The sequence below is a fragment of the Melanerpes formicivorus genome, unplaced genomic scaffold (assembly GCF_026170545.1).
Source record: "Melanerpes formicivorus ecotype bairdi unplaced genomic scaffold, bMelFor1.0.p_v2 SCAF_85, whole genome shotgun sequence".
In the NCBI taxonomy this organism is placed as follows: Eukaryota; Metazoa; Chordata; class Aves; order Piciformes; family Picidae; genus Melanerpes; species Melanerpes formicivorus.
In genome coordinates, this window is record NW_027142437.1 from 1,879,080 (window position 1) to 1,902,790 (window position 23,711).

The following is a 23,711-nucleotide window of genomic DNA, read 5'->3' on the forward strand; positions in this document are numbered from 1 at the left end:
TTAGGCAAGGTTATAGTGCTGGATGACAGGTTGGACTCAATGATCTCAAAGGTCTTCTCCAACCTGGTTAATTCTATTCTATTAAGTAGAAACCTAAGGAAACTGGGTGGCTGCTTTATCTGCCTCCCTTTGCTTCCATTTTATTCAGCAGGAAACTAATTATTGTTTTTCCTACAGAAGTCCTGTACATAAATTGTAACAGAATCATAGAACTGTCAGGGTTGGAAGGGAGCTCAAGGATCAGCCAGTTCCAACCCCCCTGCCATGGGCAGGGACACCTCACACTGCAGCAGGCTGCTCACAGCCACATCCAGCCTGGCTGCAAACACCTCCAGGCATGAGGCTTCCACCACCTCCCTAAGAAGGACAGCAAAAAATCAACCTACAGAGAGCCTGAAGTGGTCCTTGTGTTTCTGGTGCACCACTGAAGTAAAATGCTGGTCACTCGGCTGGGGAAGGCGATTTTCTTCATCCAAAATATCCAGCAAACCTACAAACTTGGCTTCAATCAAATCTAGTAGAAAGAAAAAGAACACATACACATGTGCTTACAAAAACTGAATACAAGCTCACAGCAGAACTCAAACTTTCAAGTTTAAAATGCTCCTGATCCAATTCTGCCTAAAGGTATCCAAGGAAAGCTCTTAACACTAAATAGAGAATCACAGAAACATTCAGGTGGAAAAAGACCCTCAGGAGCACCAAGTCCAACCCAGAACCCTACTCTACAAGGGTCACCACTAAACCACAGCCCCAAGCACCACAGCCAAACCACCTTCAAACACAGCCAGGCTTGGGGACTCCACCACCTCCCTGGGCAGCTCATTCCAAGCCCTGATCACTCTTGCTGTGAAAAGCTTCTTCCTTATGTCCACTCTAAAGCTACCCAGTCATAGCTTCATGCCATTGCCTCTTGTTCTGTCACTAGTTACCTGGGAGAAGAGACCAGCACCAACCTCTCCACAACCTCCTTTCAGGTAGCTGTAGACAGCCAGGAGGTCTCCCCTCAGCCTCCTCACTAAGTCACTGCTAATTACTTAATTCTACATCTCTGAATTGTTGATTGGGATGCCTGGGTGGAAGCTGAGGCATAGGAAGTTCCATGTGAAGATGAGGACCTGCCTGGATGTGTTCCTGTGTGATCTGCCCTAGGTGACCCTGCTCTGGCAGGGGAGGGGTGAACTGGATGAGCTTTCCAGGTCCCTTCCAGCCCCTAGCATTCTGTGACTCTGTGATTTAATTAATAGCTTATACATATTAAGTTTTGACTCTGACACAAATAATACAGCAGGGGAAAGGTCAGTCAAAAATTCTTTGATTTTTTTACTCCAGCTCTCAAGTTGTACTTGGTATAAAATGAGGCACCCCAAAGGTGCCTAAATGTTTCTGTGGTATCACCAGAGGATGTTTCTCTGTTGAAAAATTGGCATCCATGGCAAAAGAGCAATGGAGTTTGAACCTCTGCTGTCTCACTGACCTTCCCAGGGGATGGCTCTGCATCTGTAGTAACACTGGTCAGAAAATGAAGAGCAGAGGTGCTCAAGGGAGTGTTCACTCACTGCAAACTGGGTGCATCCCTCCAAGAACTACTCAAATATCGACAGGGCTCCCAGGATGCTGAAGGGACTGCATCACTGCCTGGGGAGGAGAGGCTGAGAGCCCTGGGGCTGTTCAGTCTGGAGAAGACTGAGGGGGATCTGATCAATGTCTATCAATAGCTGAGGGCTGGGGGTCAGGAGGGAGGGGACAGGCTCTGCTCAGCTGCACCCTGGGGTAGGACAAGGGGCAATGGATATAAACTGCAGCACAGGAGGTTCCAGCTCAACATGAGAAGGAACTTCTGCACTGTGAGGCTCCCAGAGCCCTGAAGCAGGCTGCCCAGAGAGGTTGTGGAGTCTCCTTCTCTGGAGACTTTCAAGACTCATCTGGATGCATTCCTGTGTGACCTGGATTCTCTGCTCCTGCTCTGGCAGGGGGGGTTGGACTGGAAGATCTCCAGAGGTCCCTTCCAACCCCTAGCATCCTGTGAGCCTGTGAAGTCATTTAATGATCACAGAAGGTTTCAGCTCAACAGGAGGAGAAACTTCTTTGCAGTGAGGATGACAGAGCCCTGGAGCAGGCTGCCCAGAGAGGTTGTGGAGTCTCCTTCTCTGGAGCCTTTCCAGCCCTGTCTGGATATGTCCCTGTGTGACCTGTTCTCTGTCAGGGGGGTTGGACTCAAAGATCTCCAGAGGTCCCCTCCAATCTCTAACCCCCTGTGATGCTGTGTGCCTATGGCTCTATTACCAACCAGAACTAGAATGAAGCTGGAAAAACTCACAGGGTTCTACTGGTCATTCCATTCCATTCCATTCCATTCCATTCCATTCCATTCCATTCCATTCCATTCCATTCCATTCCCTTCCATTCCACTTCTACTTTACTTCTACTCTACTTCTACACTACAAGCACCAGCACTGGGCATGTTCTGCCTCTTTGGCTTGCAGGCTTTATTGCTGCCTGACACTACTGAGCAGCTGGATGTCTGGGGAGGTGCATACCTATGCAGTCCTGGTTGTCCACATAGCGCACTTCATTAACCCCCAGACCTTCCCTCTGGTAAAGTTCTTGCTCCTACAACAAACCAAACCAAACACAGACACACAGTAAATGTAACTGACAAGAGGAAACAGGACCCATTGCTTTTTTCCCCCACTAAACATGTGGGGCTCTTTGTTAAAAGAAACAGAGAGATATTGCTGAACACCAGGAACCAACAGACATTTGAGAATGTCACTCCTCAGCTTAAGAGATTCCCACTTCACCTCCCTCCCTTGAGGGGATGAATAGGGTGGAAAAAGAGGGGGAGAGGAGGGTGGAAAATGGAAGGGAAAAGAGGGTGGGGAAAGGGGGAGGAAGAGGGGGGGGAAGGGGGGAGGAAGGGGGGGGAAAAGGGGGAGGAAGAGGGGGGGAAAAGGGGGAGGAAGGGGGGGAAAAGGGGGAGGAAGGGGGGGAAAAGGGGGAGGAAAAGGGGGGGAAAGGGGGAGGAAGGGGGGGGAAAGGGGGAGGAAGAGGGGGGGAAAGGGGGAGGAAGGGGGGAAAGGGGGAGGAAGGGGGGAAAGGGGGGAGGAAGGGGGGAAAGGGGGGAGGAAGGGGGGAAAGGGTGAGGAAGGGGGGAAAGGGTGAGGAAGGGGGGAAAGGGTGAGGAAGGGGGGGAAAAGGGGGAGGAAGGGGGGGAAAAGGGGGAGGAAGGGGGGGAAAAGGGGGAGGAAGGGGGGGAAAAGGGGGAGGAAGGGGGGGGAAAAGGGGGAGGAAGGGGGGGGAAAAGGGGGAGGAAGGGGGGGAAAAGGGGGAGGAAGGGGGGGAAAAGGGGGAGGAAGGGGGGGGAAAAGGGGGAGGAAGGGGAGGAAAGGGGGAGGAAGGGGGGGGAAAGGGGGAGGAAGGGGGGGAAAGGGGGAGGAAGGGGGGAAAAGGGGGAGGAAGGGGGGGAAGGGGGAGGAAGAGAGGGGGAAAAGGGGGAGGAAGAGAGGGGGGAAAGGGGGAGGAAGAGAGGGGGGAAAGGGGGAGGAAGAGAGGGGGGAAAGGGGGAGGAAGAGAGGGGGGAAAGGGGGAGGAAGAGAGGGGAAAGGATGGGAGAAAGAGAGGGGGAAAGGATGGGAGAAAGAGAGGGGGAAAGGATGGGAGAAAGAGAGGGGGAAAGGATGGGAGAAAGAGAGGGGGAAAGGATGGGAGAAAGAGAGGGGGAAAGGATGGGAGAAAGAGAGGGGGAAAGGATGGGAGAAAGAGAGGGGGAAAGGATGGGAGAAAGAGAGGGGGAAAGGATGGAAGAAGGGGGGAAAGGAAGGGAGAAGGGGGGAAAGGAAGGGAGAAGGGGGGAAAGGAAGGGAGAAGGGGGGAAAGGAAGGGAGAAGGGGGGAAAGGAAGGGAGAAGGGGGGAAAGGAAGGGAGAAGGGGGGAAAGGAAGGGAGAAGGGGGGAAAGGAAGGGAGAAGGGGGGAAAGGAAGGGAGAAGGGGGGAAAGGAAGGGAGAAGGGGGGAAAGGAAGGGAGAAGGGGGGAAAGGAAGGGAGAAGGGGGGAAAGGAAGGGAGAAGGGGGGAAAGGAAGGGAGAAGGGGGGAAAGGAAGGGAGAAGGGGGGAAAGGAAGGGAGAAGGGGGGAAAGGAAGGGAGAAGGGGGGAAAGGAAGGGAGAAGGGGGGAAAGGAAGGGAGAAGGGGGGAAAGGAAGGGAGAAGGGGGGAAAGGAAGGGAGAAGGGGGGAAAGGAAGGGAGAAGGGGGGAAAGGAAGGGAGAAGGGGGGAAAGGATGGAGGGCAAAAAGGGGCAAAAAAGGATGGGAAAGGGGGAACAACGGACAGAAAAGGGCAATGAAGGGTGGGGAAAGAGCAACAAAGGGTGGGAAATGGGCAACAAAGGGTGGGGAAAGGGCAACAAAGGGTGGGGAAAGGGCAACAAAGGGTGGGGAAAGGGCAACAAAGGGTGGGGAAAGGGCAACAAAGGGAAGGGATAAAGAAAAGGACAAAAGATTGGTGTTTTGCAAAAGCCACATTGAATTGTGGCAAACCCAGATGGCACACAGTAGGAAAACAGTTCTTCAACTGATCCTTTTTTCCCTTTGTCTTTTTAATCTAGAGATAATGTGCAATCTGATGGCAAGAAAATGCTACTCCATGCACCCCTTTACCACAAAAAAAACCCCAACAAAATAGAAGAGCTCCCCAAATGTTTGCTGAGCTGTGACATACCTCTTTCAGAATCCTCTCATTGAAAAACTGCTGCAGCTTTTCATTGCAGTAGTTAATGCAGAACTGTTCAAAACTGTTGTGTTCAAAATACTCTGAAAAAGAGAAGGGAAACTTCTACAATAAACCAGAGCTGCAAGGATTCATCTTAGAACAGCATAGAACAGAGTAAAGCAGGTTGGAAGAGACCTTCAAGATCATCTCACACAGCCAATGAGAGATGCTTCAGAGTGCTAACACTTCAGGATGTGTTCAGATCCAGACCACATTCTTTCAGTAAAACAAAAATCTTTTACACATATCTCTTCCTTTAAGTTGCTCCTAAGACTGGAGAGAGCAGCCAGGCAGAAAGGGACCTGGGGGGACTGGTTGACAGCAGCTGAACATGAGCCAGCAGGGTGCCCAGGTGGCCAAGAAGGCCAATGGCATCCTGGCTGGGATTAGTAATGCCGTGGCCAGAAGGAGCAAGGAAAGTCATTCTGCCCTGTGCTCAGCACTGGTTAGGCCACACCTGGAGTCCTGTGTCCAATTCTGGGCTCCTCAGGTTAAGAAGGACACTGAGGCACTTGAAGGTGTCCAGAGAAGGGCAACAAAGCTGGGGAGGGGGCTGGAGCACAGCCCTGTGAGGAGAGGCTGAGGGAGCTGGGGTTGCTTAGCCTGGAGGAGGCTCAGGGGAGACCTTCTTGCTCTCTCCAACTCCCTGAAGGGAGGTTGTAGCCAGGTGGGGGTTGGCCTCTTCTCCCAGGCACCCAGCACCAGAACAAGAGGACACAGTCTCAAGCTGTGCCAGGGGAGGTTTAGGCTGGAGGTGAGGAGAAAGTTCTTCCCAGCAAGAGAGATTGGCCATTGGGATGTGCTGCCCAGGGAGGTGGTGGAGTCCCCATCCCTGGAGGTGTTCAAGAAAGGCTTGGATGTGGCACTTGGAGCCATGGTTTAGTTGTCAGGAGGTGTTAGGTATTAGGTAATAGGTTGGACTTGATGATCTCTGAGGTCTTTTCCAACCTGGTTGGTTAGGGTGTCAGGGAGGGATAGGACTGGGGGGGAAATGGAAAAAACTAGAAGCGGGGAGATTCAGATTGGATGTTAGGAAGAAGTTGTTCCCCATGAGGGTGGTGAGAGCCTGGCACAGGCTGCCCAGGGAGGTGGTGGAAGCCTCCTGCCTGGAGGTGTTTGCAGCCAGGCTGGAGGTGGCTGTGAGCAACCTGCTGTGGTGTGAGGTGTCCTTGCCCATGGCAGGGGGGTTGGAACTGGCTGATCCTTGAGATGCCTTCCAACCCTGATGATTCTCTGATCTTCTCAGGACTGAATGGGAAAGCAGCATGCATGTGCAGTATCCTTCCCATTTTCACTGGGCAGGCATAGGGTGGCTCCACTCCAAATTTTCAGCCCTTATAAAGCTGTCTGCATGGGCACTAGAGGAATCTGACAGCATGACAAAGATGCCTAGCTTCACACTACCCTTTGGTTAGTGCTGTAAGGCCATCAGGAGAAGCCTTAGCCTTGCATCTCAGGAAAAGGATGCTCTGTCTGCTCTCTTCCTGTCTTAAGCCCCTGCAATCCACCCTACCCACCACCACCAAGCAGAAAACCCTGCCCCTCCCCACTGCAGAATTTATCATTGAGTCTTTGGGGGCAATAACAGACCACCAGAAAACTAGCCAAGTTTTTAAGTGCACTTACCAAAGCCAGCTATGTCCAGGACCCCAATGAAGAAAGCTGAGCTCTCAAAAGGAAAGCACTGGTTTACCCTGTTCACCACGTGGTCAAAGAGATGACTGTACACCGTCTTGGCCAGGGCATCACGAGCATTGCTTGCTTGTTCCACTTTCAAGGGTACCCTAAAAAACAAACAAACAAACAAAAAACCCCAAAACTGAACACATTTGTTTTTCAGAGTCATGTTTCATGTTTCAGTCAAGCCTAGGTCATGGAATCATAGAATCAGTCAGGGTTGGAAGGGACCACGAGGATCATTTAGTCCCAACCCCCCTGCCATGGGCAGGGACACCCCACACTACATAGGCTGAACATGAGCCAGCAGTGTGCCCAGGCAGCCAAGAGGGCCAATGGCATCCTGGCCTGCATCAGGAACAGTGTGGCCAGCAGGAGCAGGGAGGTCATTCTGCCCCTGTGCTCAGCACTGGTTAGGCCACATCTTGAGTCCTGTGTCCAGTTCTGGGCTCCTCAGTTTAGGAAGGAGGTTGACTTGCTGGAACAAGTCCAGAGAAGAGCAACAAAGTTGGTGAGGGGTTTGGAACACAAGCCCTGTGAGGAGAGGCTGAGGGAGCTGGGGTTGCTTAGCCTGGAGAAGAGGAGGCTCAGGGGAGACCTTCTTGCTCTCTACAACTCCCTGAAGGGAGGTTGTAGCCAGGCAGGGGTTGGTCTCTTCTCCCAGGCAGCCAGCACCAGAACAAGAGGACACAGTCTCAGGCTGCACCAGGGGAGGTTCAGGTTGGATGTTAGGAAGAAGTTCTACACAGAGAGAGTGATTGCCCATTGGAATGGGCTGCCTGGGGAGGTGGTGGAGTCACCATCACTGGAGGTGTTCAGGAGGAGACTTGATGGGGTGCTTGGTGCCATGGGTTAGCTGTTTGGGTGGGTTGGATTGGTTGATGGGTTGGACACGATGATCTTGAAGGTCTCTTCCAACCTGGTTTGGTTTATTCTAATAAAGGTTTATTCTACATCAGCCTGGCCAGAGCCTCATCCAGCCTGGGCTTAAACACCTCAAGGGACAGGGCCCCAACCACCTCCCTGGACAACCCATTCCAGGGCTTCACCACTCTCATGGGGAAGAGCTTCCTCCTCACGTCCAGCAGATGCAGATCTACAAGATGCAGAGGTTTTCATACTCATTTATTAGATAATTAGAATTTATGCTGATAATTGCCAGAGAAAGGGATTTAAAACACATGCATTGCCACCTAGGAAAAAATATTACAACTGTGCCTCATTGCTGTTGCTAAAGCTGTGCAGGGGCAGTGGCCAGAGGCTGGAGCCAGGCTCTGCTGGGGGCTGCCCAATGCCAGCACAAGGGGCAGGGGTGGAAGCTGAGGCAGAGGAAGTGCCATGGGAAGAGGAGGAAGAATTTTTCCCTTGGGAGGGTGAGAGAAGCCTGGAAGAGGCTGCCCAGGGGGGTTGTGGAGTCTCCCTCTCTGGAGATATTCCAAAACCACCTGGATGTGTTGCTGTGTGAGCTGCTCTAGGTGACCCCATCCCTGGAGGTGTTTAAGGCCAGGCTGGCTGAGGCTCTGGCCAGGCTGATCTAGTGTGGGGTGTCCCTGCCCATGGCAGGGGCATTGGAACCAGATGATCCTTGTGGTCCCTTCCAACCCTGACTGATACTATGACCCTGCTGTGGCAGGGGATGTCGGACTAGATGAACTGTGGAGGTCCCTTCCAGCCGCTAACATTCTGTGACTCAAAGCTGCCTCATTACAACAGAACCTTTAGCTCAGTTTTGCTCTAACTTCTTGATCCCTATGCTTTCATAAGGGGTGTAAGTAAAGCTATTATGACATAATCAGTACCAAAAGTGACAAAGAAATAAGAGGTGTTTATATTTATGCCTTAACTCTAGTTTATTAGAGGTTTTTAACCTAAGGGAATGCATTGTTAGAGTGAAAGTCAGATGCAAGGATTCTATTTAAACTCTGGAAGAAGGAGCCCTTTAAGAGAGGAGACTTTATTCCTGCCCCCTTATTCAAAAGCTTTAGTACAAGCCTCCATCACAGCTCAGCAGTTTAAAACCTCAAACAACTCCACATGTAAAATCCCACAAGCCTCAGCTTCAAAGCCTGTGGAGTGCACACTACAAGGGTGGGAATATTAGGCAAATCTATGCATTTAGCTAGGCACATATTATATATTATAGACCATATTTTTATATATTATTTAGACTGTATATGATATACTTATTTAGTCATACTGTACTTACTTATACATACTATATATTTTATTAGATATATATTATATATGTATTATATACATGCATATATTAGATAGAATCACAGAATCACCAAGGTTGGAAGAGACCTCAAAGATCACCAAGCCCAACCTGTCACCACAGACCCCACGACTAAACCATGGCACCAAGTGCCACATCCAATCCCCTCTTGAACACCTCCAGGGATGGGGACTCCACCACCTCCCTGGGCAGCACTATTCCAATGGCTAACAACTCTATCTGTGAAGAACTTTCTCCTCACCTCCAGCCTAAACTTCCCCTGGTGCAGCTTGAGACTGTGTCCTCTTGTTCTGCTGCTGGGTGCCTGGGAGAAGAGACCAACCTCTGCCTGTCTACAACCTCCCTTCAGGTAGTTGTGGAGAGTAATAAGGTAATCCCTGAGTCTTCTCTTCTCCAGGCTAAGCAATCATAGCATTCTTAGGGTTGGAAGTGGCCTCAGGGATCATCCAGTTCCAAACCCCCTGGCAGGGGGCAGGGACACCTTACACTCGGTCAGGTTGCTCAGAGTCTCATCCAGCCTGGCCCACATTATATATATATATATAAATATACATATATAATTATATATCCATTACAATGAGATATCTATTATAATGATAGATCCATTTTAATTGTATATCCACTTTAATTGTATATCCACTTTAATTGTATATCTACTTTAAGTGTATATCCATTTTAAGTGTATACCCATTTTAAGTGTATATCTATTTAAATAGTATACCCATTTTAATTGTATATCTACTTTAATTGTATAACTATTTTATCTATCTTTTTAATATATAATTTATATATGCATGTGATTTTTTTATGTCTAGCTATTCCATACAGTCAGTATGAGAGTGCCCTGCTTAGCAAGCACCAACTTCAAGGCCCACTTAAATCACCTCCTACCCTGGATAAATACCTTCAACAAGAATCATTTCTTGTAAACACTGGGCTTCCCATTAACAGTTAACAGAACTAAAACAAATAAAGCTCCACTGTAAGCAGCTGAGAAAGCACCTGTGGAAGTCTCCAAGATAAGACAATTCATCTAAGAATAAAGCCTTAGGGAAATGTCTAAGAAGAATGATGGAAAAGGAACTGTTGGCTTTATGTCATGGTTGCAGATTGCACTCAGATCCCAATTGTGTTGCCAAAGAGCTCTCCAGAGGCTCCTTCCAACCTCCACCACTCCCTGAAGAATACAAAAGCCAAAGTCCCACCAATATGAACAGAGACTCAGACCACGACAGCATGAGATGGTTAAAGATCAAAGGTCAACAGAAAACAAACATTTAAAGGGGAAAAATAATAATTTGAATGAGTGACAGCAGCTTGCCCAAAGTTTCAGGCATGAGAAAGGCAGCAGCTTAAAGCTTACAACAGCCATGGGCACCCAAAGGCTCTGCACAACACTGCACCATGACAGCCAGATGCTACCAGTGTTCAAGTAAATCAAACCAAGAGGCTGCTAGGCAGAGAGCCTCTGTTAGCCAAACTGATCAGGGAGGAAGAGAGAGCTGTCATGTCGAGATTCTTATCACCTCAAGCCTGTTTGTCACAAAGAATACAGGAGGATGCCCAAAGCCCATGCTCTTCCTACATATCTCAGTCAAGCCAGCTGAATAAAAATCAATCACTTCTCCCCAAGCAGCTCCCTGTTTTACCCCTCCCCAAACACCTCCCTGCTTTACCCCTCCCCAAGCAGCTCCCTGTTTTACCCATCCCCAAACACCTCCCTGTTTTACCCATCCCCAAACACCTCCCTGCTTTACCCCTCCCCAAACACCTCCCTGTTTTACCCCTCCCCAAACACCTCCCTGTTTTACCCCTCCCCATACACCTCACCTCTTGTACATACCCTTGGACCACCAGCACTATGTGAACAACCAGTGACAACCAAAGGATGGACTGTCCAGCTAAGGTGGGAGGCAACCAGTCATAGAACTTCTCAAGCATGCAGCAAATCTACCTTTACAGAACACCTCTGAACTGAGCTGTTCTAAGTAAGCCCTCAGGTAGAAGGTCCCAGGTGCAGAGCTGCCCTATTGCCCTGGCCAGGTAGATTTCTGTAAGCAGGAGCACAGAGAAGTGGCAGGGGAGGAAAAGAACACTTAATGCTCAACAGCTTACCCATACTGCATCAATTCCTTCATTTCCCAGGAGCCACAAGCACTACACCAACTCAAATTTATTATGTCTACACTTATTTCCCCCCACCAAGGATGCTGCTTCTGATGCAGAAAGGTGAGGCTGATGGAGATCACTTTCTGTTGTGACTAAGTCAGGCAACCAGAGACTCAGCTCAGTAAGGACACCTGCAAGCTACATTACATTAGGTAGTAATTAGCTTTAACACACAATCTTGTCTCCCACTAAGCATCTCCTGACTTATCTTAAAGTAACAAGCACTGACAGGAATCTCATCTTATAAATAGAAGGCAGGTACCTTTACATTCCATTCTGATACGTTTAAGAGATCAGAATACTAATTCCCATGTCAGCTGCAGGCCTATTGCATAACACAACACACACCCAGACCATTTCTGCTGCAATTTGGCATGTTCAAACACCATGGCAAAGAGCCATTCCCCTAGAGCATGCACCTAGGAAATCAGAGAATCACACAATTGTCAGGGTTGGAAGAGACCCCAAGGATCAGCCAGTGCCAACCCTCCTGCCCTGGGCAGGGACACCTCACACCACAGCAGGTTGCTCACAGCCACAGCCAGCCTGGCTGCAAACACCTCCAGGCAGGAGGCTTCCACCACCTCCCTGGGCAGCCTGTGCCAGGCTCTCACCACCCTCATGGGGAACAACTTCTTCCTCATAGCCAATCTCAATCTCCCCACTTCTAGTTCTGCTCCATCCCCCCCAGTCCTATCACTCCCTGACACCCTCAAAAGTCCCTCCCCAGCTTTCTTGTACCCCCCTTCAGATCCTGGAAGGCCACAATTAGGTCTCCTCAGAGCCTTCTCTTCTCCAGACTGAACAACCCCAACTCCCTCAGTCTATCTTCATAGGAGAGCATCTCCAGCCCTCTGCTCCTCCTCATGGCCCTGCTCTGGACACCTTCCAGCACCTCCAGATCCTTCCTGGCACAGAGGCTCCAGAACTGGCCCCAGAGCTCCAGCTGTGGTCTCAGCAGAGTGGAGCAGAGGGGCAGAATCCCCTCCCTGCCCTGCTGGCCACACTTCTCCTGCTGCAGCCCAGGCTCTGCTTGGCTCTCTGGGCTGCAAGTGCTCCCTGCTGGCTCCTGCTGAGCTTCTCCTCCCCCAGCACCCCCAGGTCCTTTCTTCAGGGCTGCTCTCAGGCCAGTCCCTGCCCAGCCTGTATTGGTGCCTGGGATTGCCCTGCCCCAGCTGCAGGACCTTGCCCTTGGTCTTGTTGAACCTCATGAGGTTGTCATGGGCCCAGCTCTGCAGCCTGTCAAGATTCCTCTGGATGGATCCTTCCCTCCAGCTGTCTGCTGCACCACACAGCTTGGTGTCCTCAGCAGACTTGCTGAGGGTGCACTCAATGCAGCTGTTTACCAAAGCTGTTGCACAAGCCTGGTCCCAGGACTGATCCCTGAGGGACTCCACTTGTCCCTGGCCTCCACTGGGACATGGAGCCATTGACAGCCACTCTTTGGGGGCTCTGTTCTTAAAGCAAAACAAAACCCCCCACCATAATTGCCAGTATTAAGGAGAATTCCAGAGGCTGCATACAGCTCCACTGTGGGTTTGAAATTCCACAGCCTGCAGCAGAAACCCATGGAGAGAAAGTGTAACCCTGCACTGCATTGTGCACAGCTCAAAGTGGAGAACCCCAAAGTGATGCTGAAATTGCACTGAACCAATAAATCCAGAGGAGTCCTATTACAGGCCTGACATTCAGAATGAGTAACTTCCTGCTCCTGGACTTGGCTTTCCCTCAGCTCCTCTGCTCTGCACACTGACAAAGGAATCTTTTTCCTCTGCTTGTTTCTTGTCTGAACAGGAGAAGATGTATTTCCTTTACTCCACTTCACCTTCTCCCCATCTCTCCTCCATCCATCAGCTACTTGTAAGAAACAGCAAAGAAACTTTTCCCATTTGCAAGCTGCTTGGTGCAAAACAACCACCCCACCCTTGTTTGGTCTTTGTGCCAGTATCTTCAACAAGGTTTCCAATGACACACAGAGTCTGAAGTCCATGGGAGTCTGGGGCAGTGGTTTTAAATTGGAGCAGGACAGGTTTAAGTTGGACATCAGGAAGAAGCTCTTTAGAATGAGAGTGATAAAATACTGGAACAGGCTGTCCAGGGCTGTGGAGAGATTGAAGATCAGGCTCAATGTGGCCCTGGGCAGCCTGATCTAGTTGGAGGCATCCCTGGCTCACTGCAGGGGGGTTGGACAAGATGACCTCTGAGGGCCCCTTCCAATCTGTGCATGTGTGACTGTGCTCTCATGGGGCTGGGTTTACCTTGTGGACAAATCCATGCAGTTCCCAAACATTTTCCAGTAGAAACAAACAGCAACTAAAACACCTTTAATTTGCCCAGGCTTTGACAACATTTAAGGGAGAGAGAGAGGAAGTGAGGGGATACCAAGCAGCTACTTTCATCAAAGAAAATGGCCTGGCTGAAACAACCCTGCCAAATGACAGGCCCTGCATTAACTAAAGAATATAAGAGTGTAAAATGCAATAAACATGTACCAAATGTATTTAAATATATATACACAGTTCAACAGCTTGCACAAGTTCCCCTTGCTCCCCTCCCTACCTCCTCAGGGACAGAGGGCCCCAAGAAAAGCTCAGCCTCCCCCTTCCCCTTGTACCTCTTACAGAAAGCAAATAGAAGAGGCCCAAGGTCAGAAGGAAGATAGCACAGCCCCAACCCCACAAGTGAAGCAGCAAGATGGAATGGGATGGAGTGGAGTGGAGTGGAGTGGAATGGAATGGAATGGAATGGAATGGAATGGAATGGAATGGCATGGAATGGAATGGCATGGAATGGAATGGCATGGAATGGAATGGAATGGAATGGAATGGAATGGAATAAACCAGGTTGGAAGAGACCTTTGAGATCATCAGATCCAGCAGCCAAGAGAGCACAAACCAACTCTGCTGCAAGCTATAAGGTTTTCAGTACTCCAGTGGAAGGATTTTAACCCATCTGTTGTTATGATTCTTCAGACCAATTGAATTAGATGGACTCAGCATGATTAGAATGGAAACTCTGAGGAGTTCACCCCCTTGAACTGTCCAAAACCTCAGGAAGAATATGTCTACAACTGAATTTTCATTTCATAGAATCATAGAATCAACCAGGTTGCAAAAGACCTCAGAGATCATCAAGCCCAACCTATTACCTAATACCCAACACCTCCTGACAACTAAACCCTGGCTCCAAGTGCCACATCCAATCCCTTTTTGAACGCCTCCAGGGACAGGGACTCCACCACCTCCCTGGGGTGCACATTCCAATGGCCAACTGCTCTTTGTGTGGAAGAATGAATTATTCTGTAGCTTGGCCACCACCAGCTTCAAACTGTAACAAGTGCTTTTCCAACAGAGGCTTGGGTAGTCCCAGCACCACCACAAGAAAAAATGTGCTCTGTAGGCAATGGACTAGAAAAGGAGTTGGAGATGTGGAATGGTGTAAGCAATCGACTTCGTGATGACTGAGTCTGCTCTGAATGCCTTGGAAGCAAACTGAGTAAGAAGGTAGTGCAGAGCAGTCACAGTTTAAAAGGTGCACTGGATGCTGCATTGGCACTGACACATTATTTCTCTCTGCAAACACACTTCACATGCATGGCTAAAACATCAGCCAGCAAGGTGACTGCTGTGCTCCTTTGGGGAGGAGGACAGACAGATTCAGTGCAGCTCCTAAGCCTCCCTGGCAATCCACTTCACACCAGTATCTATGATCAGGTGACTGCCTGGTGGATGTGGGGCAGGCTGTGGATGTAGTCTACCTGGACCTCAGCAAGGTCTTTGACACCATCCCCCATAGCAAACTCCTGGCCAAGCTGTCAGCCCCTGGCTTGGATGGGAGCACACTGCGATGGGTTAGGAACTGGCTGGAGGCTGAGCCCAGAGAGTGTTGGTGAATGGTGCCACAGCCAGCTGGCAGCCTGGCACCAGTGGTGTGCCCCAGGGAGCAGTGCTGGGCCCTGTGCTCTTTAACATCTTTATTGATGATCTGGATGAGGGCATTGAGTCCATCAGCAGTAAATTTGCAGATGACACCAAGCTGGGGGCAGGAGTTGATCTGCTGGAGGGTAGAGAGGCTCTGCAGAGGGACCTGGACAGGCTGGACAGATGGACAGAGGCCAAGGGCAGGAGATTGAACGCATCCAAGTGCCGGGTTCTGCACATTGGCCACAACAACCCCAGGCAGTGCTACAGGCTGGGGTCAGAGTGGCTGAGAGCAGCCAGGCAGAGAGGGACCTGGGGGTGCTGGTGGACAGCAGCTGAACATGAGCCAGCAGTGTGCCCAGGCAGCCAAGAGGGCCAATGGCATCCTGGCCTGCATCAGGAACAGTGTGGCCAGCAGGAGCAGGGAGGTCATTCTGCCCCTGTACCCTGCACTGGTTAGGCCACACCTGGAGTCCTGTGTCCAGTTCTGGGCCCCTCAGTTTAGGAAGGAGGTTGACTTGCTGGAACGAGTCCAGAGAAGGGCAACAAAGTTGGTGAGGGGTTTGGAACACAGCCCTGTGAGGAGAGGCTGAGGGAGCTGGGGCTGCTTAGCCTGGAGAAGAGGAGGCTCAGGGGTGACCTTATCACTCTCTACAACTCCCTGAAGGGAGGTTGAAGACAGGTGGATGTTGGTCTCTTCTCCCAGGCAGCCAGCACCAGAACAAGAGGACACAGTCTCAGGCTGCACCAGGGGAGGTTTAGGCTGAAGGTTAGGAAGAAGTTCTACACAGAGAGAGTGATTGCCCATTGGAATGGGCTGCCTGGGGAGGTGGTGGAGTCACCATCACTGGAGGTGTTCAGGAGGAGACTTGCTGGGGTGCTTGGTGCCATGGGTTAGTTGTTTAGGTGGTGTAGGATTGATTGATGGGTTGGACACGATGATCTTGAAGGTCTCTTCCAACCTGGTCTGGTTTATTCTATTCTATTAATACAACTGACAGAGACAGTATTTAGCATCACCCTCCTGCTGTTCCTTGTTTGCTCCCTTGTGCCCTGCAGAACAAAGCCTGTGCTATACTCTGGCCACAGTGATTTCAGCTCAGCTATTTATTCCCTGTGAGCTATTAGGACTCACATGATCTGCCTGCACACAAAAGGTCCCTAAGAAGGAGAGAGAAAACTGAGCAGCCCTTTGGGTGGCTGGAACAAAACAAAACAATGTGCTTTGTCCAAGCTCTAATACTGATAGCAATCAAACAGTTTCTGAGCTATGCTGGCACAGAGAACCTGGGGGCTATGTTAATAAATAGCTAATGCTGGAAGTGGGCACCTCTCTGGGCAGCCTGCTCCAGGGCTCCCTCACCCTCACACCAAAGAAGTTCCTCCTCATGTTGAGCTGAAACCTTCTGTGTTCAAGCTGGTATCCATTGCTCCAAAGAAAACCAAACCAAAACACAAACCAAACCAATAAAAAAGACCAAAAAACAAAACCCTAAGAAAGATACCAAAGCCAAACAAACAAAAACCCCAAACAAAACAGAACAAGACCAAGTGCAGGGTCCTGCAGCTCAGTCAGAGCAATACCAAGCACTGATATAGGCTGGGCAGGGACTGGCTGGAGAGCAGCCCTGGAGAAAAGGACCTGGGGGTGCTGGGGGAGGAGAAGCTCAGCAGGAGCCAGCAGTGAGCACTTGCAGCCCTGAGAGCCAAGCAGAGCCTGGGCTGCAGCAAGAGAAGCAGAGCCAGCAGGGCCAGGGAGGGGATTCTGCCCCTCTGCTCCACTCTGCTGAGCCCTCAGCTGCAGCTCTGTGTCCAGTTCTGGAGCTTCTGATCCAGGAAGGATCTGGAGGTGCTGGAAGGTGTCCAGAGAAAGGCCATGAGGAGGAGCAGAGGGCTGGAGCTGCTCTGCTGGAGGACAAACTGAGGGAGTTGGGGTTGTGCAGAATAGAGTAGAGAAGAAGACCTTCTTGTGGCTTTGCAGTATCTGAAGGGAGCTCCAAGAAAGCTGGGGAGGGACTTTTGAGGCTGTCAGGGAGGGATAGGACTGGGGGGGATGGAAAAAAAAAAAAGAAATGGGTAGATTGAGATTGGATGTGAGGAAGAAGTTGTTGCCCATGAGGGTGGTGAGAGCCTGGCACAGGTTGCCCAGGGAGGTGGTGGCAGCCTCCTGCCTGGAGGTGTTTGCAGCCAGGCTGGAGGTGGCTGTGAGCAACCTGCTGTGGTGTGAGGTGTCCCTGCCCGTGGCAGGGGGGGGTTGGAACTGGATGATCTTTAAGATCCCTTGCAACCCTGACAATTCTGTGATAAAACAAAACAAATCAAGGCAAAAAAACCAAAATAAAGCAAAGCAAAGCAAAACAAAACCCCAAAACAAACAAAAAAGTAACCAAACCAACAACCACCTAACCCACCAAAACCCTAACTGAAACAAGGCAAAGGCAAAACAAACCACCCCCAAAATCCCACCACAGGCCTGTTTAATATCTGTCATCTCACAATGAAGACTTGCACGGTGGAAAATCATAGTATCATAGTACCAGTGAGGGTGGGAAGGGACCACAAGGATCAGCTAGTTCCAACCCCCCTGTTTCTGTTTCAAAGGGACCACCGAGGTAAGGCTGCTTGTCTTGTGTGCTCGCCTCTGCCTGCAGGAATATCTTACTGGATTTGCATCTTTGACCCATTCAAACAGCTCCACTGAACGCTAGCTGCAGCTCAGTTTATGCTTGCAAATGGTCAAGAGGGAATTCGGGGTCATCCTTCTCTTTTCCCCCGTGGGTGAGGAAACACAGAACCAGCGTTAAAGGGGCAGTCACCACATCCCCTGCGCAAAGGACTGACGCCAGGTGACCTCAGGCGGAGGATCGCATGGCCGGGCAGGGTTCACCGGCTCCTCAGGCACCCTCGCTGCGAACGCACCGGGGAGGCAGTCCCGAGTAGTCTATCTCAGGAGCCTGCCCCACCACCGTCCCGTCCCGTCCCGTCCCGTCCCGTCCCGTCCCGTCCCGTCGCTCCCCAGGGCGGCGGCGCGGCGGCAGCCGGCACTCACTTAATGACCGTTCCTTTGGCGCCCCCTGCCGTCGTGAGCATGACACGCGTGGTGAGGCTGCCGCGCAGGTCCTCCCGGTCGAGTCCCAGCAGCGCCGCGCAGCACTCCAGCGCCGCCTCGCTCCGCGGCCGCACCGTGCAGCCCCCTGCGAGCAAGGCCACAGAGCGTTAGTGACCGAGGCCTTGCCCCACCGCCCACCCGAGCTCCCCTGCCTTAAAGCCTCATCTCCTGTCAGCGCAACAGCTCCCGGGAAAAAGGAAAAGAAGAAAAAAAGAAAAAAAAAAGGAAAAGAAAAAAGAAAAAAAAAGAAAAAAAAAAGAAAAAAAAAGGAAAATAAAAAAGGAAAAAGAAAAAAGAAAAAAAGAAAAAAAAAAGAAAAAAAAGGAAAAGAAAAAAGAAAAAAGAAAAAAGAAAAAAGAAAAAAGAAAAAAGAAAAAAGAAAAAAGAAAAAAGAAAAAAGAAAAAAGAAAAAAGAAAAAAGAAAAAAGAAAAAAAAAGAAAAGTAAAAAGAAAAAAGAAAAAAGAAAAAAAAAAAGAAAAAAGAAAAAAGAAAAAAGAAAAAAGAAAAAAGAAAAAAGAAAAAAGAAAAAAGAAAAAAGAAAAAAGAAAAAAGAAAAAAGAAAAAAGAAAAAAGAAAAAAGAAAAAAGAAAGAAAAAAGAAGAAAGAAAAAAGAAAAAAGAAAAAAAAAAGAAAAAAGAAAAAAGAAAAAAAGAAAAAAGAAACAAGAAAAAAAAAAAAGAAAAAAAAAGAAAAAAAAGGAAAAAAGAAAAAAGAAAAAGAAAAAATAATTAAAAAAAAAAAAAGAAAAGAAAAATAACAAACCAAGTTGGAAAAGACCTCAGAGCTCATGCAGTCCAACCTATCCCCCAGCACCATTTGATCAACTCAACCAGGCACCAAGTGCCTCATCCAGGCTCTTTTTAAACACTCCCAGTGATGGTGACTCCACCACCTCCCTGGGCAGCACATCCCAATGGCCAATCTCTCTTGCTGCGATAAATTTCTTCCTAACATTCATCCTAAACCTCTCCTGGCACAGCTTGAATGATGGCAACTGGAATGACTGCAACTTTTATGTCCCTGTAAGCCTCCATGGCTCCTTGCTACGGAAGCACAGCACCTGGCACAGGTGACTCCCAGCACTTCCCCTGCTCAGTTTAAGAAGGACACTGAGATACTTGAATGTGTCCAGAGAAGGGCAACAAAGCTGGGGAGGGGTCTGGAGCACAGCCCTGTGAGGAGAGGCTGAGGGAGCTGGGGTTGCTTAGCCTGGAGAAGAGGAGGCTCAGGGGAGACCTTCTTGCTCTCTACAACTCCCTAAAGGGAGGTTGTAGCTAGGTGGGAGTTGGTCTCTTCTGCCAGGCAGCCAGCACCAGAACAAGAGGACACAGTCTCAAGCTGTGCCAGGGGAGGTTTAGGCTGGAGGTGAGGAGAAAGTTCTTCCCAGAAAGTGTAACTGGCCACTGGAATGTGCTGCCCAGGGAGGTGGTGGAGTCACCATCCCCTGAGGTGTTCAAAAAAGGCTTGGATGTGGCACTTTGAGCCATGGTTTAGTTGTCAGGAGGTGTTAGGTATTAGGTACCAGGTTGGACTTGATGATCTCTGAGGTCTTTTCCAACCTGCTTGATTCTATGGCTCTATGAGTCTATGAGGTTGGATTATTTTTAATTATTAGACACAAAATGTCTCTTTTCTTAGCATCATAGTATCAGTCAGGGTTGGAAGGGACCACAAGGATCACCTAGTTCCAACCCCCTTGCTGTGGGCAGGGAGACCCCACACAAAACTCTGCACTGAACAACTGCTTGACCAATTTCAGTGGAAGCCTTCTGTGCCTTCAGAGCACACAAAGAAGCACAGCTTTAAAGCAGGTAAAGCTGACCTCAACATTAGGTGAATTCTAAAGCAGTAATTCAGGTGGAAAGGAATCATCTATAATCAAGAGGTATTGTTACAGAAACCAGTGGCTGTGTCATCTAACCTGAAGTGCTCCCAGCCTCCTCAAAGTCAATATTCCCCAGGTGAAGGACCCCAGCCACTACTCTGAAGAGATCAAGCTTTTCTGCATCATCCAGGCCGATCTTCTTCATCGCTGTGCACATCCTGTTGAAGTCTCCATGATCATCCAAGAGAGGATCCTTCAAGGAGCCTTCTTTGAGGTACTAGAAGACAAGAAGATAAACCACAAATTCAGTAAGGTATTCTGCAGTGAATGTAAGCAACTATTTCCAGTCAAGAGGAGAAAAAAAAACCCACATACCCCAAGAGCCCCCAAGAGCATGCCAAACAAAGGAGGGAGAGGTTAGAGCTCTTCATACCACCACAGGCCTTGCAAGAACCCTCACTTATCTTTCTTTGTTGGTACTTCAAAACAGGATGATCAGAGTTCAAAGTTCAGCTTCTGCTTTCTGAAGATAGTTTGGAGAATGTGGCAGATAAGGACAGGGGATTACAGGATGGTGTGTAGTGGAAAGGAAGGCTTTGGCAAAGGCAGGCAACTTGCAGACAGATGGGCACATATTGATAGACAGGTAGGCAGATAGGTGGGTGGGTAGGGAGGCAGATAGGGAGGGAGGGAGGGAGGTAGATAGGGAGGGAGGGAGGTAGATAGGGAGGGAGGGAGGTAGATAGGGAGGGAGGTAGAGAGAGAGGGAGGGAGATAGGCAGATAGGGAGGGAGTGGGATAGGTAAATAGGGAGGGAGGGGGATAGGTAGATAGGGAGGGAGGTAGGGAGACAGGGAGGGAGACAGGGAGGGAAGGAGATAGGTAGGTAGACAGAGAGGGAAGGAGATAGGAAGGGAGGGAGATAGGGAGGGAGGGAGATAGAAAGAGAGGGAGGGAGGGAAACAGGTAGGTAGATAGGGAGGCAGGCAGATAGGTAGGCAGATGGGGAGGGAGTGGGATAGGTAGATAGGGAGGGAGGGAGACAGAGAGGGAGACAGGAAGGGAGACAGGAAGGGAGGGAGGGAGACAGGGAGGGAGATAGGGATGGAAGGAGACAGGTAGGTAGATAGAGAGGGAGTGAGATAAGGAGATAGGTAGATAGAAAGAGAGGAAGGGAGATAGGTAGGTAGATAGGGAGGGAGGAAGGCATTGAGATAGGGAGGGAGGGAGGGAGGGAGGTAGAGGGGAAGGGAGATAGGGAGGGAGATAACATTCTAGCCCCTAGCAGTTGAGAGAAGATAAGAGGTCCTTGTAATGTGGTGACAGAAAGTCTGACAGGAAAGGAGCACAGGACATACCAGAACTGCAAGAGAACTCCTGCCCTGAAGAGACTCACTCAGAGAAACATACTTGTGAACTTTTGCTGGTGATTAAGAAGCAGAGAAGCTGCTGGCAGCATTCTGTGGGCTAGAAGACTGCCAGCCACCTTTGAAAAAGCCCTACTGAATATTTTGCTGGTTTTTCTAACTGTATCCAAAGCCACTTCAACTGATAAGGGGTTGGAATAGTAGAGAGTAACACATCTGCATGCAATCAAGAGACTAAATGAACATGCACAGACTAAGCTAGGTTTTTACAGTCACTTTAAAGTGTTTTCAACTAACAGAAAGAACAATGAACTTTAGCTGGCTGCCTTGTTAATGCCAAATAAGCCAGCACACTTTTTTTATCCAAACAAGACACTGCATGCAGCTGAAAAATTCAGTTCACACAACATGTAGGCACATCAGTAAAATTCCACTACATCTGAATGATGTAAAATGATCACCTCATCCTCCTGCTAAGGAAAACACAAAGATAATTTAAGGATTAATTGGCTGTCCCCAGCTACTTTGGTTAAAGCAAACAGTCTTAATTAGCACTCTTTAACAAAGTCACAGAGCAAACATCAGATTTCTGATGGAGGAGCTTGAACAATGCAATGTATTTCCTGTTCAAAATGGCATTCAAATTGGCTCCTTTATTAAGCCTCCCAGCTGACATGGCTGCAACAGACAGGTAGTATGACACATGTTCCACTAAGTGTCCAATGCACATATTCAGAGTTACTCTCAATATTACTCTTAATGTTTCAAATTAAGCCCTCTAGAGGACACATTTATGACAGAGGTAAATCACAGCAATAACAAAAGCTTGCACAGGTTCCTCTTCCAGTAGCAAGAGGAAGTGAGTGTTGACACTTGATGCCTATACAAATGATCAACTTCACTACAAATCTTCATTTCAGGCCAAAAAAAAAAGTAAACTGAGGCAGAATCTCCCAATCCCAGGCTCACAGGATGTTGGGGGTTGGAAAGGACCTCTGGACATCTTCTACTCCAACCTCCCTGCCAGAGCAGGACCATAGTGCAGGTGAGACAGGAACACATCCAGATGGGTCTTGGAAGTATCCAGAGGAGGAGACTCCACAGCCTCTCTGGGCAGCCTGCTCCAGTGCTCTGTGACCCTCACAGTGAAGAAGTTCCTCCTCATGTTGAGATGGAATCTCCTGTGCTGTAGTTTCTATCCACTGCCCCTTGTCCTGTGTGCTTGACAAGAATTCATTACCTACCACCTCTCTCCTTCACAGTAGTATCAAATCAGCACTTCAGCATCTCACCCTCCACCATCACCAGCTGCAGAAGATTGCCTGCTTCTGAGCAAGAGACACTGGTGTGATGTGCATACAAACACTAGAAATCCAGGAGCAGACTTTACAGTGCTGTCTCTTAAGCAAAGGAATTCTCTATGCTGCCTCCTAAGGCTAAGCATGAGCTACATAAAAGCTCAGGCCCAGGTTCTCAAAGGTAAAAGAGAGGACATGGTCACTGTGGGATAGAAGCTCTTGAAGCAAAATTCCCTTCCTATTACTCCACATGTACATGCAGCTTGCCCTGTTACTGAATCCCAAGAACAGACTTGATTTGGATATGACATGTCTTCCAGCTATACAGGCAAGAAATTCATACTTCAGGCATGAACAGATTAAAACTGTGCTAGGGACCAGAAGTTTAATGAAGTGTTTAAACAACTCCCAATTCACGTAGCCATTCTGGATTAAATTCTTTAGTGTCCCCATGTGAACAAGCTCAAAGGCTTAAATGCTGCAAATTCTGGTCATTCCAGTTTAATTCAAGCAAAAACAGTAAAGAGAGGTGGAGCAAGGGGAAAAGGAATGGTTTGAAGCTTCCACTTTTGTCTAGGAAACTCCATGGTCTTCTCTAAGTAACTGTTCACAATCCCAGCATGGGAGGGGTTGGAAGGGACCTCTGTGGATCATCCAGTCCAACCCCCCTGCTAAAGCAGGGTCAGTGACAGCAGCTTCATAGTACAGGATCAGTCAGGGTTGGAAGGGACCACAAGGATCATCCAGTCCCAACCCCCCTGCCATGGGCAGGGACACCCCACACTAGATCAGCCTGGCCAGAGCCTCAGCCAGCCTGGGCTTAAACACCTCCAGGGACAGGGCCCTAACCACCTCCCTGGACAACCCATCCCAGGGCTTCACCACTCTCATGGGCAAGAACTTCCTCCTCACCTCCAGCCTGAATCTCCCCACCTCCAGCTTCATTCCATTCCCCCTAGTCCTATCACTACCTGAGATCCTGAGCAGTCCCTCCCCAGCCTTCCTGTAGCCCCCTTCAGATCCTGGAAGGCCACAATGAGGTCACCTCGGAGCTTTCTCTTCTCCAGACTGAACAGCCCCAACTCCTTCAGCCTGTCCTCATAGGAGAGCTGCTCCAGCCCTCTGCTCATCCTCCTTGTGGCCCTTCTCTGGACACCTTCCAGCACCTCCAGATCCCTCTTGTAATAGGGGCTCCAGAACTGGAGGCAGTACTCCAGGTGGGGGATGCTTGCCAGGGATCACAATATCCAGCTGGGTTTGGAATCTCTCCAGGGAAAGCATCAAGTTCATAGCAAGAGGAGAAGAGAGACCAGCAGAGAATGCAGTATGCTGGGGAGGG

General features: G+C 49.4%; 1 protein-coding gene across 6 annotated transcripts in view; it reads right to left on the reverse strand.

Annotated features, from left to right (window-relative positions):
• MYO6 (myosin VI) overlaps window positions 1–23,711 on the reverse strand; it is a 158,836-nt gene that overhangs the window by 49,233 nt on the left and 85,892 nt on the right. For all 6 annotated transcript variants that reach the window (XM_068165176.1, XM_068165174.1, XM_068165177.1 and 3 more), the window contains exons 11-16: window positions 19,804–19,984; window positions 17,822–17,966; window positions 6,397–6,554; window positions 4,720–4,811; window positions 2,541–2,613; window positions 387–514 (exon numbers count right to left, since the gene is read on the reverse strand). In XM_068165176.1, coding sequence (XP_068021277.1) covers window positions 387–514; window positions 2,541–2,613; window positions 4,720–4,811; window positions 6,397–6,554; window positions 17,822–17,966; window positions 19,804–19,984 — 777 coding nt within the window. The remainder of the gene's footprint in view (window positions 1–386; window positions 515–2,540; window positions 2,614–4,719; window positions 4,812–6,396; window positions 6,555–17,821; window positions 17,967–19,803; window positions 19,985–23,711) is intronic.